Consider the following 19,695-nt stretch of genomic DNA (forward strand, 5'->3'; position numbering starts at 1 on the left):
GTCAATGCTGGCACAAAAACATTGTTACTGTAAGGGTATCAACATGAATGTTCACATTGGCTCAGGAAGGCTACTCCTTTATGGGCCTTAAGGATATAAACATCCTAGTTCAGGGCTAGCACAGGTTGGCGCAGGAACGGTATAAACATCGAAGCTCGGCCAAGCTAAGGAAGGAAGCAGGAAGAGAGGGTTGTAATGTGGGCTTGCTGGTGACGCATCTTGAATAGGTTACCATAGCTCAATTAAAAGACAGAACAAAAGAAGACATACAAGGATAAACATGGTGCCAGCGCCGTGTGTGTCCTTGTGCGTCTTTTTTTTTTCACCTGTCTTTTAATCGCACTAGGGTAACCTATTCAGAAGAGGAGGGAGGGAGGTTAGCCCGTGTAAGTAGCAGCTGGCTACCCTGTGTTGAGGACAAAGAATAAAAGGCAATTTAAGGATGGAACCAACGTCCTAGTCGTAGCTAGCACATCAAGATTGATCCATTGAGAAGGGTGTAAACATTCTTGTTATGGTTGGTACGGGAGGTTTGCTCCTTTAAGGGTGTAAAGTGAGCGTCTGGCAAAGTATAGGGAAGAAAATATAGTGTTCAAATTATAATGCATGCGTGTATGTATACTCACAGATGAAGTAATAGTCCTGTCCGGGTCTGAACTCGAGCCCCCCCGGCTGGGGCGTGAAGGAGCGGAAGGTGATCGTGAAGTACATTAACTGGTGGGGCTTGTCGCAGACAGCGATGATGCGCGGCGTCGGGTTCGTGATGCGGCACGAATCGTACTCTTCCTTGGACACCTGCAACAAACAGAGGAGGAAGGAGTTCACGTTTTTGTCAACCAGAGGGCACAAGCAGAGCATGCGCACTAACGTGCACCAAAGCGAATAGCCGCAAAACAGCCCCCTTCTCTAGTCAGGCGCTTTGCGCACAAGAATCCCCCTGTAGAAAACTTATTTCGAGGAAGAAAAAATGGTAAACTCGAGGAACACATGAGGTCTCGGTGGATATGGCGTTGCACTCCCGAGCACGGGGTTGCGGGTTCATTTCCAAGATGAGGAGGCAGCCTTCCGATCGGAGCGGAATGCAAAGGCGATCGCTCGTGTACCATACTTGTGGTGCAACTCGATCCCTAAAACACCAGGGCCGCTATCTTATACGCATTCGAACAGCCGACATTCGGTTTCCCCTCATGCGATTGGCCTAGACTGGCCTAGGCCGCGATATTGGCGCGGCCTGAACAATCGCGTGAGGTGAAACCGAACGTCGGCTTTTCGAACGCGTACAAGATAGCGGCCCAGTTGTGACCAAACTTAATCAGGAACCTCACACTATGCCTCCCTCTATCATAAACCATTGTGCCGTTTCTGGAAGTCAAAATCCATAATTTATCACTTAAAAAATAGACAAGGCACAGAGTAATGTACACACAAAGGAGGAAACCACATGCGAAAGGTGTTGGCACATAGCCAAACGAGTACTGAAAAAAAAGGGGGAAAAAGTCCCTGAGTAAGAAGGCATACGCTCGCTTTATCAAGCATATATACATATCCAGACAGCGCTTGTCTTTGTCATTCTTGCTGTCCCATGTATGCACTGTAAGTCATGTAAGGCGCAAGTTGGAATACGCTAGCGCAACACAGGGCTAATTGGAGATTCCAGGGAGAGGACTTCGTCCCGCAGTGGACATAAAATATAGGCTAATGATGATGATGATGATGACCAACTAGCCCGTACCCAAACCCTGCTTATAAGCCTGAACGGGTGGCACAAACAGTTACTGTAATCTATTGCCAGATCAATGATATAGCAAATTCACGTCACCTTATAATGTCTGAAAAAGGCAAATACTTCATCCGTCAGGAAGACAGACTGTCCTTCACACTCACACAGCCAGTACCATGTCTTCTTTCTGAGCTGTAGTGATTGACTTCAATGACATCGAAAACGCCATTAAAAATTATTCACTCTCAACTGTGGTGGCAGCCGCAAAGCGCCAATGAGCGCAATGTTACAAGCTTCGCGTGCACCGAGACGATCCTGGTGATGAAGGCTGTGCGTGTGGCTACCATTCCATCAATAATACAGGTTGCTAAATTATTATGTCTCTTCCCGCATTTATATATATGAGAGATATACATACCAACTAGTGTATGATCTATCAATAAAACTAGACTTAAACGATCCATTTTCTTAAAAGATGAACGTGACACGGCATAGGCGACCACTCACGTTGTAGATGATGTACTGCTCGACGTCCTCCTCCTGGGTTCCCGTGCGGTAGACGGGGCAGATGATGTTCACCTGGTCGTACTCGAACGGGATGTTGCCCTTGTTCACGTCGATGATGTGGTCCGTGTTGTCAATGCGGAAGCTGCACGAAAGAAGCCACCGTCTTATTAGTAATGCACAAAAGGACTGTCTTATAAGTTATACGTACGCCGGGAACGACTCAATGCACGATCTCGGCGGGCAAAACTTAAAAGGCAAGGAAAGTCTCCACAATAGTTATATAAGATAACAAGTATATTTTGCCCATGGAAGAGGTTTGACTGGCGTAAGGTACTGCACTGATGATGTTGCGGTCACTGACAAAGTTAATGTGAAAGAAGAGAGAAATTCCGGAGTCCGTGCGGATTCCTTTGTCACACTATACTTCTTTCACCTTCACTTGGTCACCGATCGAAACTTCTTCACCATCATGCTACTTGACCAGACAAAGTTTCGTCGAACTTATGACTAAGCGTATACTGCACTGTAGTGACGGTATCGTAGCATTTCAAGGTCCCAGGTTCGCTGCCTGGTTAGGGCACCAAGTTGAGTGGAACGAAAATCGCACAGCACATATAACAAAATATGTTACATGTAGTATCAATACGTGCAGAAAAAATTATTTTTCGGGACTACAGTAGCCTTTCACTGTAATGTATACACTGTGACGCTCACTTATCTGCTAATTAATTCATCACTTTGCTTCTTGCGATAGTTTTGCTCCTCTACACTGCGAAGAAGCGTAGGATGTGACGAAGGCGGCGACGCAGAAATAACACTGGATGCGACTCACGTGATTATCGAGACAGCAAAGCGATATGCGAACTCTTACACAATGAGCGGCGGAGAAACGCGAGCGGTCGTGTGATAAACAAGTGCAAAACAAAACAGCATCGCAGTTTCGCCCGAAAGGCGAAGCATCAATTGCGATAGCAAATTAGTAGAGAGCTATTCGGAGCAGGGATAGTAGTTTTATCAGCTGCATGAACTTGGACACATTCACTTACTAACTGAATTAACAAGCGTGGTGTCAGCGCGCACAAGCAAACATGAATAGATCACACTGAATGACCGCAGACAACGACTGTCAAAACGCTGGCAGCAAGCGCAGCCGCCGCAGCGGGCGAAGGTTCGTGCGGTCTATTGCTTCAACGGAAACTGAGCAGCGAATGCACAGCGCATACAAAGGTCAGAGCCGTGTGGAGATAACAGACGGTGCGGGCGACCGCCACAGCCGCGGGCAAAGTACGAGCGCAGTTGTTGGCAGAGTAGAAGCTGCGCCCCCCCCCCCTCCCGCGCTGCCTTCCCGCTTTCTTGCTTGAGATTGAGTGGCAAGTTCCCCTTACGCCCGGTTGCAAGATACGCCTTTGGTGCCGGAGCACAGCGTCGCCCCGCTTCCCTCCCTCCCTCCCATACCCCCACGGTCTTTCGCGCGACGGTCGCGTTTGCTTTCCGCCGTGCGTTCGCTCTCCGTGATGGAGCGCGACCCCCGCGCGCTTTCGCTCGCGCATACGGCACGCGGCGACGATTTTATCGCCCTTAGACTTTACACGGAACCTCACGGCGACGCCGACGGCAGAAATCCGGTTGAAGTGTCAATGTAATTGCTATAGCAATAAAAAGTGTGCGAAAAAGGGTTCCTAAGCAAACAGTCTCGTACATAGGGGAATGCTTGGTAGATATTGGCACCCCTCGTCACCTCCACGCACTCACCACACTGCTCCAAGGGCAGCTTGGCGCGTCCTTAATTAAAGTCGTAACTTTACGACGCTCCCTTCGGAGTTCAGCCACCGGCGAATGTTTATACGGCGTCGCCAACGGCAGAACTCGTCGTCGCAATTCCTTCCTCCTCTTCCGAACTGCCGCATCCTGCATTTCTTCTACGCGTTCTCTCTGACTTCATCTTTCTCCTACGGGCAGTTTCGTCTGGCAAATAATTCAGACGAAAAACAGCGAAGCACCGCGGAAAACAAACCGCGCATGGAGAAATAAAAGCTAGAAGACGACCATCTCCTCCAGACTCGAGCGTCCGAGACGATTGCCAGGAAGAAACTAGACAGTAAAACCGAAGTGCCCACTGCCTAGCTCCAACAACAACAACAACAACAACAACAACACGCAATTGTTTCTCTCGCGTTCACTGCAGCTCTCGGAAGGCCACTCGTATGCTTATGCAGATATGCGCAGTCTCGCAAGAGCTGGCTGTCCCGTTTCCTATCGTACGGTACTTCATAAATGCGAGTGGACACTCGGAGTACATTACACCACTCCTCAACGTTTGCAGAAGCCGTAAAAACGTAGTTAGCACACATAAGGCGGACGCAACCCCCCGGCAGTAAATGCGGCGCTCGGACGCTATCTTAGCAATCTTGATCGGATTCGTTAGAGGAACAGTCGCAGATTCGCGCATTCCGAAGCAGCGTGTACAGAACGTGGGATTCATTTCTTATGTTTCTGCGTGTCGTATCAAGTAGAGAGAAGTCCTGCTCGCCTGATGTTGATCGTAATAGGGTGAACGCAGATGCCAACCGGGATTTGAGTGATGTAGGCCTCTTATCTTCCTCTTCGAGTAAACATACTCACTTTTTCGAGGGATACTGGAGTATGCGGATTCGATCTACGTAGGAATAAAGACAGACAAGAGGAGTCCACCATCTTGTTTGTCCCAATTTCTGCACCTTTGGTTTGCTCGCCCCTGCTGTGCTTGTAACAATGTTTCACTAACCAGACCAGCATAATATATTTTAAGCATTACAAGAACCTACTTCTATCTATCTATCTATCTATCTATCTATCTATCTATCTATCTATCTATCTATCTATCTATCTATCTATCTATCTATCTATCTATCTATCTATCTATCTATCTATCTATCTATCTATCTATCTATCTATCTATCTATCTCACGCCTTCGCAATTAGGAAAGAAAAGCAAAATCGTGCAATACGGACGCAGAATAGTCGACAGCGCAAGAACAAATATACCGTGACGTTTTCAGACAATGAACTGATGTTACACCCGCGAATACCCGTGCGGGCGGCCCTTATATATACGGCGCGTCGCTTAAGTATCTCGCGGGAAAGTCGGGCGAAGCCCGCGGTGAAGGTAACTTGAAAGGGCTGGGATTAGGGTGTAATGCACATCCGCCGTTCCTTCAAGCTAACGGTGTTGACGGTGCAACAGACGGAATCCATAAAGAAACCTCTTGGCCCTCTTTATCTCCTCACGCGTAGCTTGAATTGCTTTCCAACTTCCGTTGCCCCACGTGCAAGTGCGGATTCATTAGTTTCTCTTTTCTCCTTTCTCGGAAAGAGTATTTCGCGCGTTCGCGCGTCTCAGGACAGCCGGAGGACTTCATCGTCGCCAAACATACAGAACCTCGTCACTCACCCCCGAGAAAGAAACATATATACACGAAGAGATCGAGACGTGACGGTGCGGTAACAGCACAAAAAACTAAAACTTAGCTCCGCAGGCACAAGAGAAATAATGCGCGAGATGGTCGCAGCGGACAGGAAATAACGATACATCAGTGCAGATCCGACCTATGAACGAACACATCATGACCTCTACGAAGACTACAATTGATCCTAGCGTACAGCGCAGCGCCATCAGTGAACAGTTCTCTTTTAAGTTTGGTCCTCTGTTAGATTTAAATATGACTTCCTTTCGTTCAGAACGATATGCCGAAACATAGATTTAGAGAAGACAGTGTACGTATATTTTTAAAGTATTTTACAGAACACCACGCAGTCTGCGCGCGGTTGCTTCGTAGGTATTCCTTTGTGCTGCTGAGTACAAGGGTGCGGGTTCGAGTCCCGCCAGGCGGCGGCGGCCCTCATATATGGGCGCAATTCAAAACACAATATTTTACTTCAATTCAGGTGCACGTGCAGGAACCCCATGCGGTCGATATTAGTGCAGAGCTAAGTTAACCCCCACCTTTACTGTTAAGCCCCATAATAAGTTAAGTTTAATACACTGCATCGCCTTATTCACGCACCAAGCTTCGCGACGTGTGTGGACCGTATGTGATTTGCGGCAACACTCTTTTAAAACCAAGTAGCGGACTAAAAAAATAAATAAAAAAAATGGAGATGTCACAGACGAAATATGAAGCAGACAATGGAAGAGATTCCGCGACCTCGAGTCCGCGAAACAAGGACTAGAGCGCTCCACGCAAGTGAAGAAGGGCTTCCGGACGAGAACAGGAATCTCGGCCGATGATAAATGAAACTCTGGAAACGAACCACCACCCCGAGACGAAAAAAAAAAAAAAAAAAGACAGACAGTCTTCACCCCGTAACCACCATCTTCACCGCCTCTAGTCTACGACGAAAGTAGGATGTAGGCGAGAAAGACGAGAACGTTCTTCGGGCCACCGCGCCCGCTAAGAAAGGGGGAAAAAAAAAAAAACACACACAATGTCTTCAGTCAGACTATTGTTTTTCTTTTCAATTTTATTTCCCGTCATTTAAGGAGAAGACGGACGAGGCCTTTGGGAACGAACAGTATAACCGCAAGATGGCCATCATAAAAGCCGGGATGAATATTAGATTAACGCGGAGAAGCTAGAAGGGTAAGCCAACCCAAGCCACGAAAGGAAAGAAAGAGAGGGGGATGCTGTGGGAAAGGATAGTCTGCGAAACGCCCGGGAAAATGGAGGCCACTATGTGCGGCGAGCATTAGAACATAAAGAAACTATCTGCGGCAACGTAATAACGCGCGGAGCGACGGAAAGAAAAGGGGCGATGTTTGAAATATATACGTAGTCATGCATAAGGAGTGAAAGGCGCAGTTGATGGGCGGCTGAAAGAGTGAAGAAGTTAGAAGGATGTACCGACGTCGACGTTAACACAAGCTCTCAGGCACGGCGCTACTCTAACCGCGAAAGCTGTGTACGAAAGTAAAAGCGAAGAAGAGTCCGGCGAGAAATACGGAGAAAAAAAACAACAACAACAAAACAAAACAGAGCACTCCTGGCCCCGCTGAAAAGGTGTTGAAGAAACACGAAACACGTATATAAAGAGTGTATACGTTTTTTTTTTTGTATATTGTTTTTAACGGTCAGCCTTCGCAGCACCGAACAGACTAAAACAAATTTCTTTTTTCTCTGAAAGAACGTGAGAAGGAGCGAAGCCGCATTAGCGTGAAAGTGCGAAGGTAAATGTTGGTGCGCCCGCGTGTCCGCGCTTTATGCGTGTACAGAAAGTGGCGCGAAATAAAGAAAGTGATATAAAGCTAAAGTATAGGCCGGCTCCGGTGAAAATTTGAAGAGGTGTGCGTCCATCGGGCTAGCGACTAAATACGGAGTGGCCGCGCACGAACGCGAACAAAGTCGGTAAAGCTCGAGTGAAAAAGAAAAAAAAAAAGGCGCTAGAAATAACTTTTAAATTTATAAAATAAACTGTTAACTGAAGAACCGGACGACACGAAGCGCTTTCCGGCATGACGCGTTCTTCTGAATGCTTTCAGTTCTTTTTCATCGAGAGATGAACAAACGAGCGAAGTGTAATGTGCTTAACGACACAAGGACGGGACGTGAAGAAAGAAAGAAAGAAAGAAAGAAAGAAAGAAAGAAAGAAAGAAAGAAAGAAAGAAAGAAAGAAAGAAAGAAAGAAAGGTCTAGCCTTTCAGTCGAGCCTGAAAGGCTAGCGTGTAAAACCAGAATAAAGAGACGAATAACGGAAAGGTCGCGAGTGGGGAGAGAAAGTGGTCGCTCCGGCAGCACCGTTCCAGCGAGAGTTGGGAGAAACAATTTTGCCGAAATGTCCGCTCTCTTGCGCCTGGACGGCCGCCCATGCGCCGTTTGCACTGCCTTTCATCCTTTTTTTTTAAATAATAATTTTTTCAATGATAAACCGAACCCTCCCTTTGGTTTCCCGCGGCTTTGGATTTTACTCAGGATTCCTCGCGAAGCTCGAGTAACCTTTCGCGTTAAACGGGTTACACCTATTCTTCGCTTGCTTTTTCGCCCTCTCCCGTCGTCCTCTTTCTCTCTGTCTAGGAACCACTTCTACACGCAGAAAGATAGATAAAATTGAAGCTGGGAGGTAGCGAAGGACGAGCGTCTTCAAATATTCACGCCTTTCATCTTGAAAAGTGGACGAAGCAACTAAGAGTGCCGAGTCCAGCCCGGTAAGAGGGCGGCTTCGGGTAAAGCGGGGAGGGTGTGATGTCTCTTCGGGCAACGCCGAGAGCATGGGGGGCTCAGCTGAAACAAAAGACGAGTGGTAAAAAGCAGGAAACAAAAGAACCATAGAAAGGACGTTACCTTGGCGTCTTAGCACACACCCTAGAAGAAAGGAAAAGCGAAGAATGGAGGCTCAAATAAAGGGGGGAAACGTAGAGGACGCTGGAAGCGCAGAAAGGCGAGAGAGGAGAAAGTACACACTACGACAGTCTTAAGTGAAAAAGTAGGACCTCCAGATAAGTAAGGGGCGTACGAGCGCACAACGTCGGAAGGTGGACCGTGGACTTGGGTGAAGCGTTCGTTTTACCGACGCAACAGAAAGAAAAAGCCAGAAGAGTGAGTGGTACGTTAGAAGCACATATTCAGATGGGTGTTGCGCCGAACCAGCCGTAATTAAGTTTGCCCGTTAGTTCGTTTCACGCCAGCAACTTCGGTAGTCAATTCTTAAGCCTAGCGGCAGTTCAACATCGACGCCGCAACTTTGGAGACAGACACATTCCTCACACTAAGGATTCGCACATAATGATCTCAACCTCAAAAGTATCAAGAAGGGTTCAACTGCAGGATACTTCCAAGCGTAGCGTTCTTAGTACACGAGAATTGGGTACGGAAGGCTCACTATACATGGCTTACCTGTACTGTACGCGCCCAACTGAAGATAATGTTGTGCGGGCGCAGTTGCGAAATATTTCGTTCTAACTATATTCGAGCGCAGATGCCTATGTGAAGGAAATACACGACAGCAAATCCGGCACGCGCGTCGGTAGCGCCTCGATACGGAAAGCCCATTACGCAGACGGATTGCGTCAGCCCGCAGCAGCGTTCGAACGTTCCTTGACACGGCAAGCTGGTTTCACCGCATCACGAGTCCTAATGAGGAGAAGCCCGCTTCTCAGGGAGGAGATAGGCTTGGGCTGACGTGTTACACGCCAACGCAGCCAGAGTAGGTTGGGAGAAGGCCGGCAACGGCAGTGTAGGGCGCTACGAGGCAAAAAAAAAGCGCGCCTCGAAGCAACGTTGCTAGATTACTTTTCCGCGTAGTGCGAAGCGCCGTCATCCGGAATTTCATTTCGCTCCCAGAGGGAACGCGAAGAGGTGCACTGTGGGCGTAGCTGCGTTATGAAGACTCTGCGAGAGTTGGCAGAGAGAGTGAAGGAGAAGAGAACGAATACGCAGAACAAAGTACCTCCCGTACGCAGGAACACCGCCACTTCGGTGCCCTTTAAGGGAATGCCGTTATGTGCCGGGTTCCTTGGTTGCGTAACAGGTGCGAGGATGCGAAAGAAAAACTTTATGAGAACACGCAGCAGACGACGTCGAAACGAGCAGACGAAACTCGCAAAGCGTAAGCGTTTCGTTGCGCCTGCGCAACCTCTGCGTAGAAACGGTGATCCCTCCGCGCTATGTTGATAAATGAATTGCGCCTGCGAATCCACAGAAGCGGCTAACACCAACCGGGAGAAGCGAAGTTGCGACACGAAGTCATGAGCACGCCCCCCGCAAACACCACACTAACACACAGGGCTGAAAGTTTTCAACGCAGCGCCAAGCCGAGCCCGACTCTCGACTTGAATCTTTTTGTTATTTTTTATACAGTGGCAGCGCTGAAGCTGTTCGGCGGTGTTGCCTAAGCGCGACGCGAGCCAGCGATGTTCCCGCCATGGACATGGTCGGGTAGTATTCTCGGAACGTTAAACCCAACGTTTAGTAAACGTTAAACGAAAGCCGAGGCACATTGGCGCCTAGCGTTGTACCTCGAAACAACCTTCAGCAAAAGGCGATGACGTTTCGGCGCAAACAATTTCTCTAGTCAGCATGGTATTCGCGATAATTGCTATATGACTGCCTGTTTGTCACGTTCGTTTTGCATGTAACAACAGAAAATCAGAAAATACGGCTTAATAAGCTATTCCACAGTTCTCACAATGTCCGTCAGTCCGTTATCTAAACAATGAAGAGAACAAATGCTGTTGCAAGCTTTAAGGCATTTCATGACGACGAAATAAGGAAACAAACGTGATCAGGCCTAACGGCAAGCAACTACAGTTCGCGCTAACTACTATTTCGTTTTCTCGCTCTCTCGCAGATGGCCGCCTATGCCTTATTAACTTGCGCTCAATCTCTGCAAGTGGAACGATGTAGATGGTGAGTCGAAACAACGTGACAGGGGCGACAGCATCGAAGAACTTTGTGACCGTCTAGAGGTCTCGAGATAGGCTGGTCGCGGTGTCGATCAACTTCCACACCGCCTTTAGGGGCGGGGACACCTCACAAACTCTGCGAAAGACGAAAAAAATATATATATATATATAACAGCAGGCTTGGAACAGGGCTCCGCCGGGTCGGCGGAGGAACGAGATTAAGCCGCAAGCGGACGCGTCCTACATCTGACATCACGAGTAATTGCTTGCCCCGGAGGCAGGCAAAGGCGACGCGCAAACAAGACCACGACGCGAAGACTAACGCATCGCGCGCTCGAAGCGACACTGATCAGCCTTCGGCAAACACAGAAAGACAACAGCGGCGGCGACATCGCATCTACGCGATTTCCCAAGCAGCGCGCGCAGAGCCGGCTGCCAAATTTGCCAAGAGCAAGCGAAGCGAAACTCTGTCAAGGAAAAAAAAGAAAGTTACATCGCGTACATAGCAGCAAATAAACGAGCTCCCGCAATGCACGCATAGAGGAAGCGGCAAGAGAAACTAACGCCGAGTCTTCTTACTAAGTAATACGCCACCGCGGCGGGCTCGTCGGTCTTGTATATTGTTCGTCCCCTCCTCCTGGCGAACCTTGAAAGCTAAGGCTGAAGAAAACAACAACAAAAGAGAGAGAGAGAGAGAGACCGGGGATGTGTTACACTGAGTGGAGAAGTTGCGTGCAGTGCAGACGAGAATTATGTTGAGGGAAAGCGGGCCGAAGACTTTAGGAGACGAAACAGAAACTTCCTGAAAGCTGAATGATAGGTCTTCATAATATAGTACGTGGACGAATTTTGTTGTTAACAAAGGAACTCAGACAGCGGCTTCGGCTGGACCGGAGTTATTCTGTCGAGTAACGGTCCTAATAGAAGTGAAGCTGTCATATAGAAGATCGTGTGAGCGACCCTTTATATCTGGTCGTCAACGAAGCAAACGTTGACGCTCAGTGGATAAGTTGAGAGACTTGCTTTACCACGAAGACAGCAACATCAACGAGAACCCACCTTCAACGGACAAAGCATACTGAATACAAGTCGATCATTATAGCTTCAGAGAAGAGTCACACCAATCGTAGTTACGATAGCAGCGGTTTGAACAGTTTAGGTACAAAGTTAATCACGCAGTCAAAAACGGTAACGTCAAGTAGAACCTAAGGCAAGGTTAGGCAACAGTTTCGTGAAATCCATGATATTATACAGTGCCATTGGAAAGAACGAGGCTCTGTAGCTACGTCTCCGCTGCACAAGGCTTCCAAGACAATAGATCGACATTAGACTACTTTTCTTATCTGCTCTCTCGGGTTTCGTGCTTCTCGTCGGAAGCCTCGCCTGGGCGCGGAGAGTTATTGGTCCCCCGAGGCTACCAATCAAAGCCCACGCATAGTATCTTGCTTTCTACCTAACATGCGACATTTTTTTCCCCTTTCTTCCGCCGATTTATCTGGTTATTCACACCAACGCGCTAGCATTCGTTGCTTGTAAGTTATTACTCTCGAAACCACACTAACAAAGCTGAATGACGAAGCAGAAACGCACGAGTCGATTTATCAGGCTACGCCGCAATTACCCACGCCGCAAAGCAATTTATCAGACTAGATATACCGTAGCAGATATATAAAACTGTACACCATGTGTACGACCACGATAAATGCGACACACAACGTCGAACGTGAGGATTTATGCAGTTTCTAAAACCGAGAGACGAGGAGCGTGTTTGACTGTGGTGTTGTCAACGGCAACGAAGATAAACCAGGCACCTTTTTGCATATCTGAAAGCGCTACCTCTTGGATGTCATATAAGCATGCCAGCAACATACGGTGTCAAAGAATGGATACTATGATTTTTTTTTTCCCACGCCGTCTAGCCCGAGCTTGCCATCTACGCGGAGTTGTTACTCCAACGGTGGCAGAAGATTCTAAATATAACAAACGAGTGTCGAGCGTTTAAGTAGGCGTCAATACTTGTTACTCCGTTATAAAATGTCAAGACCGAATCGCCTACGCACGATTTTACCGGAAGTCAGCGCCGCGTGAACGGAAGTCGGTACGAGGTGTCGCTGCGCGCGCTGACAACGAAGCCGGAGCCGAAGACAAGACAACAACGGCGAAGTGCACAGCACAAATGGTTTCTAGCGGAACGTACTGACACGGACAGAAAGTGCACGTCACCTGTCAGCGAGCGCGCGGATCGGAACAGGAAGCAGCCCAGCTCCACTGCGTGTACTCCGCGGCGATACTAAACGAAGACGTTCGCTGTTACAACAACGTATTGCACTACCGACTATCGCTACTACGAAGCAAGAACACACGTCACCCGAATCGAAAACACACGAAACGGGCCCGGCCAGGGGAGGCAAGCGAGGCGCGGCGCGCCGCTGAAACAGGAAGCGAAGAATGACAGGCCCCAGGAAACGCAAACCGGAAATAGCAAAGCTGTCGCAGACGACAGCCGTCTGCGAGGGGCGCCCGCCGAATGCTCGAATTCAATCGCGCTCGACGGAAGCAGCAGAACGCACTCAACGACGGGGAGAGTACGAGCGCGCAAACGCGAGCGGTAACACGAACAGTCGAATTGCTGACGCTGGCAAAGTTTTTTTCTCAAAAACTATGCCGGTCGAGGAACACGGCAGTCATAACGCATAAGGACGCGGGGAACAAGGAACAAAAAGAAGAAAAAAAAGTAACAGAAGGGTTCTTGTTGTCGGCACGGAAGATTAAATTTGCCGATTTTTCGTGGCCCGCGGATGCTATGGTCGAAGACGAGATACGAAGTTTGTGTGCTAGAACGGGGAGGCAATATATCAAAACACGTTCGCATATGACATGTCAGGATGCAAAATAAGGGAAGGAGGCGAAGAGGTTGTTGACGGGTTTGATTCGGGGTGCGCTGCTCCTTCAAAATCCGCGGGAAAAAGAGGATGAAAATACCGAGAGAATAGCTGTCACTCCACCGGCTGAGGTGCATGCAACGAGCTCAAAACTGGAGCAGTGTAGAGATAGGTAGAAACAGTTCGGGGAGGAAAAATGCTGCCTCTCAACCATGTTTAAAATGGGGCCCTGGAAACAACCGTCTGAAGGTAGCAAATAACGCAACAGTCGTCGTCGTTTATGCGTTTTATTCGATGCGTCTTTTATGCAACGTCAAATGCTAGTCATTGTTCTTCCCCTTGGTTTAGTTTACATTCTGAAAGCAATAACGCTTGCAAAAAAAAAAAAAAAAATACGGAAGTGGAATGCGCATTTCCAGCATTAATGTTTGTCAACTCAAACAATAAGTTCCTCCATTTCTACCCACACACACGCACATATGAAAAAAAGAAGAAAGAAAATGTGTACGTGTGTGTGGGTAGAAATGGAGGAACTCATTGTTTGAGTTGACGAACATTAATGCTGGAAATGCGCATCCCACTTCCGTATTTTTTTTGCTAGCGGTATTGCTTTCAGAATGTAAACACTGAAACACGCAAGTTTCCAGCAAACACTGTTCTGTACGTGTGTCTACTCGCGCCTGCTACGCAAGCAGCACCGCTTCACGAACTGGGCTAGCAGCAGATACTTCTAAGCGTTAGAAGAATATACGAACCGCTGAACACCTTGGGCAGGCTGTTACCGAGAACGCAATCAATGCCGAAACAGTTTTAAATGTGCCTGGAGGTATGCTATGTACTGATCTATCTATCTATCTATCTATCTATCTATCTATCTATCTATCTATCTATCTATCTATCTATCTATCTATCTATCTATCTATCTATCTATCTATCTATCTATCTATCTATCTATCTATCTATCTATCTATCTATCTATCTATCTATCTATCTATCTATCTATCTATCTATCTATCTATCTATCTATCTATCTATCTATCTATCTATCTATCTATCTATCTATCTATCTCAGCTACCTACAATCATACTACGTGTTTATCGAGCCATTGCAGAGCGACAGTTCTGGGAAATTATGTTCTCCCTACAACGCGGATAGGCGGTAGCGTCCCCACGCTAAGCTGAGCGGGGTTGGAGCGCAAAAAGGTTTTGAGTGGTTTTTAATCCTCGTCGGGGGCTCTTTACACGGTGGTGACGGCTGCTTCTGGAAATCCGTTTCGAAAGCAAGAGGGTCCGGGGATAACGGAGGAATAGAGGCACTAATCTTTTTCTCCCAGCCTCTGTAGGCGGAGACAGACCCCCCAAAAAATAGAAAAATTAGAAAGAATACTTCAACGGGTTGAAACACTCCTTACAATAGAAAGCCGCGGGAAAGGCATGAACGAACAACGATTGGGGGCTTTCGCAAGAGCGCTACCGTGTCGCGCCTGGTTTGCACGGATATGAGGATTTCTCAGCTAGAAGTAGTATAAGTAAACATAAGAGATACGAAGCTTATTCGTCAACAAGAGAAATGGGAAGAAAGAAAAAGAGCAGAGCTACATCTGACGTCGAAGCAACAACAGAACTCCCAGCCGAGTGTAGCCGGCTCTACGGTTTCTTTTTTATTATTATTATTGTTATTTCACCAATACTGCGTTGCGAATGTTCTTATTGTTGTGCTCTTATTGCTCCTTACGACCGGAGACGCCGACTGTCAAAGAAGCGGGGATTTCTGATTCATCATTCTGTGAAGAAGATGCCGGCTTGCGGTATGGAACAAGAAACAAACACAAAAGCAAAGTAATGGTGTGGCGAGATTCCGGCTCAGGATTTGCGGTTCCACGAAGGAACGGCGAAAGTGAATTTCAATGCGGGGCGGATAAACACGGCAAAGCACTTCCGGCAGAAGCACTTCCCGAGCAAGCTGCGTGTAGCGCGCGGGTGTGTGGCTATCGCATTATAACGCCTGGAGTGCGCTGACGCAACGCAACGTCGATGTGCTTTCGGAAGAATCAGCGATGACGGCAAATGCGACCATCCTCCACTCGTTGCTAGGCGACTGCTATAAATAAATCGCAGCTCAAAGTACCCAGAACCACTACCTGGGGAAAAAGAACATGCGGTGTATAAAGAACACGGCAATATGTATTAAAGTCCTCAAAGGGATCACAAGAATTCAATGAATGAATGAATGAATGAATGAATGAATGAATGAATGAATGAATGAATGAATGAATGAATGAATGAATGAATGACGAGAGGAAGAGGCTTTCATTCACTTAGAGGCCAGCCGTAATAAACTATCATTTTGGCAAAGATGCATGGCTGGTAATAGTCTTGTTTTCTTAGTAACGGTCTTAACACGGCACCTAGAGAGAGAGAGAGAGAGAGAGAGAGAGAGAAATAGCAAAGCAAGGAAAGGCAGGGCGGTCAACCAGACGAGCATCCGGTTTGCTACCCTACACTGGGGGCAGACGACACAGACACTTCCTTCACATCCACTAACCACCTACCTGGTGGCTAGCTGATGTGACGCAAACCCCAGACTATGACCTTCGAGATTTTCAACGGGCTACAGGCGCTCAGAAGTTTAAGTATGAAATCCAGCGTCGCGTACATGATACCTGGAATCTAAAGATCCCACTATCGATTCCCATTTTGCTGGAATAACAAGGCTTTTTTATTATTCATTTTCCCCCTCTTTGGTCTATTATACGATCACGAGAGACGGATGATTATGTGGCGATACATCACAATAATCGGCCACTCTGGCGTTAAAGTTTGACATCGACGCGACTAGAGGCTCATAGTATAGGAGCGACACTGCAAGTAGCTCGAGCCGCAAAAACGAATGGACGACACGAACGCACCGTGGTCGTCCATTATTGCTGTTTTGAATGAGGAATTGACTCGCCTAACTCAAACTATAAATCCTGCGCAGCTTTAAGACGCACAGCGGCAGTTTGGTCGAAACACGCTATGATCGACGCTGCAGCCCTTTCAGGTTTAAAATGGCCTCCAAAGCAATTATTACCTTCTCTCACCCTTCCTTCCAGTGTGCTTCCTGTGTGAGAAGTAGCGATTCCTTTTCTTTATCATTATCCTTTTCACAACGCACGCGTGATCGTTCCTGAGAAATGGGGTGAAACGCAAAACCCACGATGTTCAGGCACGACCATTTAAAAAAAAAATAAAGCAGTACGATCAAACGCGCGACTTGTCGCACGAGCAATAGAGACGACAAATAAAAGCTAAGGCTTTCCTCCCTATTTCCCGTAATGACCGGCGGTACGTTAAGTCGATCTTGCGAGCAGCACAAAGATAACAGGGATAAAACAGCAACCAAGACGCACCACCGGCTGGCTTCCCAGAAACAAATAACGGCTCCGACGTTACGGATATCAAGGCAGATAAAAGCAACGGAACTAATAGAAAGCAAAGGAAAGATAAGGAATGGCGCTCTCGCTACCTTAATGGTTTCCAGTAGTTTCTAATGTCGGTCGTTATTTATTCCCTTTCCGCCTCCTTGCCTTTTTTTTTCCCGCCTCGGCTCTCCGCGCTCCAAACCATACCCTTTGCTCTCGCATCGCTCTTGGCGCTTTTCCCCCAACGCTTCTTCTCCCCATGCTCCCGCCTTCTCGCCGCACATTTCCCGTAACGTCCCAAATCCGTTTTCCCTACGTCGCCCTTGCTCCTACCTAGGTGGCGCAGCCGTCGGCGTCAGTTTTGCCAGCGAAAGTAAAAAGAAAATGCAAGAAGTGGGAAAACAATTCCCTATTACCCTGTTTCCTCCCCCTCCCCGATTTCATCCATTTTACCCCCAAAGTAGGATTAGGGAAATGACGGGGAAGTGGAGGAAACGGGACAGCGTCCTGAAAGCTGTTTAGGGAGCAGTCTTTCTTACTACTAGGCTTTTATTTTCCCCGCTCCTCCTGGCGCTGTGTTTACAGCCTTCAAAGCCCGTTCCACAAATTTCAATCTGCTAAATGGACGCTTAACGAGAGAGACTCGATTCGATTCGTGTCGCAACCCTAACGCGCGCGCGGGCGGAAATGGACGCTTGTATGTATAAACTGCACGCCTGAACCGAAAGAAAGGTGCATTGGGAGCGTTTCGTGACTTGATTCCTTGTCCGACGACAAGCACAAGGGGTGACGGCTTCTCTGGTGTACGATGCGGCTCAGAGGAGAAAAAAATCGACTGCGAGAGAGGCCGTACGACTTTTTTTTTTTTTTTCCTTTAACGTGAATCGCATCGGATGGCGATTGGTTGGGAACTGCAGTGAAAGCCACATCCGAAGTGCAGGTTTACTGATGAGTTGCATAACCGCAGCGATTTTATGGGTGTAAGTTTGCATTCTTGATCATAGACAATAAGATAATAATAGTTTAAAAGAAAAACTAGGCAAACGGGATAGCCGATCGTCATCTCGCAAGACCAGGCGAACAGCGTGCATATGTGTCAGCTGAATTATATCTGGGATACAGAGAGGAAACACTAAAGTAACTCTTCATCTTGTGCGGCTCCGCGTGGTACCAGTGACGATAAACGACGATGTGATTTAGTGGGAGCATCACTCCTGGAAAACTAACTATACTGGTCGCCATGTAACGGGGATGCCTGAATTTCCGTCCTCGTTATGCGCGTAATTAATAACTGCTGGGTAATCACCGACCACCAAAGCTGACGACATAGTTTCAAGCACCTAGGAACCCACGGTATATTCTTTCTCTTTTAATCTACCTCACTGAGTGACCAACCAGAATGACCTATAGTTAACACTGCTTCCCCTTACCTCCCCCGCCACCATTTCATTTCTGTTACAGGATCTGTACAGTAGGACGCGAACCTAACACTAGTAATTACTTGAGGTGGGGCTGCCATAAAAGGTCAATAAATATAAAGTTCCAATAAAAAATAAATGGATCAGTAAGCACTTACAGGAAATCGTAGCGAAATAATCTAAACTGGCCTGGAAGAGCTTCACATCGCAAATAGAAAATACGCAAGTCTTCGTTTTTTGTCCGTGTGCGGAACATGCGGTTGCTAATTTTCCAAAATGACTTTTTTTTTTTGTGAAGTTCAACTGCCACTTCGCTTGGTTCACGTATCAAGTTTAAAAAAAATTGCAAATGCTGGCTGACAACTGCAACATCCGACAACGTATTGTTTACCATTTGCAGTGTTCCTCTCAACAGCGATATAAAGTGGCCAACCAAACCGAATACAGAGGCCATAAGCTCGAACGAACACGAGACAGCACTTAAAGGACAAGCCGCACATCCGCCAACAGAGCCTCCGACAAAAAAAAAAAAAAAAAAAAAAGAAAGAAAGAAAGGTAGTGCAACTTCAAAACCACGGAAGAACGAAGCATCGTCAGAAGATTCGGCGGATCAGAAGACGAAAAAAAAAAATGAAGTGAGAAAGAAAGGGATGGCTGAGAGCGTAGACTTCTTCTCCATAACAAAGGCAACCAACCGAAAGGACGCGCCAGCTCAAAGCGACGAAACAAATGCGCCTAATACGTCAAGTCGAAGTGGAGCGCGCCCGCGCGAGGCGGGAAACGAAAAGAAAGAAAGCAAGCAATAAAGTGTAAATAAGGTGACGTACACGAACGGCATGGTATGGAGCAGCACGGATCGCGAAGGGGGGAAGAGCATCGTCGGTACCCCCCGCGCCGCGCCACCCTCCTCCCTATACGTCCCTACTCGGCCGGGTTTAGAGACGGGTTTAGGGAGAGCAACCGAGCGAGAGCACTCTAGCGGCGAGCTACGGCACCATTCCTTCTTCTTGCGTCTGTACGGTGGCAGTTGGCGGTGGTGGTGAGGCGCGCTAAGGGACTAGAGGATGAATGCTTTCTGCGGAGCTGCGCGTCTTCCGCGTGAAAAAAAGGGAAACGTTTTTCTTTCTTCCTGTTTTCCTTATAGGGAGCGCCGGGAGCGAAGGAACGGGCAAGAAAAGAGAGAGAATTTGGGGAAAGACGAGTGAAGCGAGTCGAGACGCGTAGGGATTATCCTGCGGCGTCGGGAGTGGAGTTGAGCTTCACCGGCGACTTCTCCTCACTGCTATGAACTGGCGCGTACACGTTTGCTTGTTCTCCGATTTTTAAGAATTCTTCTTTTTTTTCACTTCGGCCACTCTTCTATAAAAGACAAAAAGAAAGACCTTCCGCT

General features: G+C 47.7%; 1 protein-coding gene across 2 annotated transcripts in view; it reads right to left on the reverse strand.

The window, feature by feature from the left end:
- LOC119433457 (ephrin-B2a-like) overlaps nucleotides 1-19,695 on the reverse strand; it is a 713,964-nt gene that overhangs the window by 14,227 nt on the left and 680,042 nt on the right. For both annotated transcript variants that reach the window (XM_037700666.2, XM_037700667.2), the window contains 2 exons: nucleotides 2,228-2,369; nucleotides 627-795 (listed from right to left, as the gene is read on the reverse strand). In XM_037700666.2, the coding sequence (XP_037556594.1) occupies nucleotides 627-795; nucleotides 2,228-2,369 (311 nt within the window). The remainder of the gene's footprint in view (nucleotides 1-626; nucleotides 796-2,227; nucleotides 2,370-19,695) is intronic.

Source organism: Dermacentor silvarum, chromosome 11, assembly GCF_013339745.2.
Source record: "Dermacentor silvarum isolate Dsil-2018 chromosome 11, BIME_Dsil_1.4, whole genome shotgun sequence".
NCBI lineage: Eukaryota > Metazoa > Arthropoda > Arachnida > Ixodida > Ixodidae > Dermacentor > Dermacentor silvarum.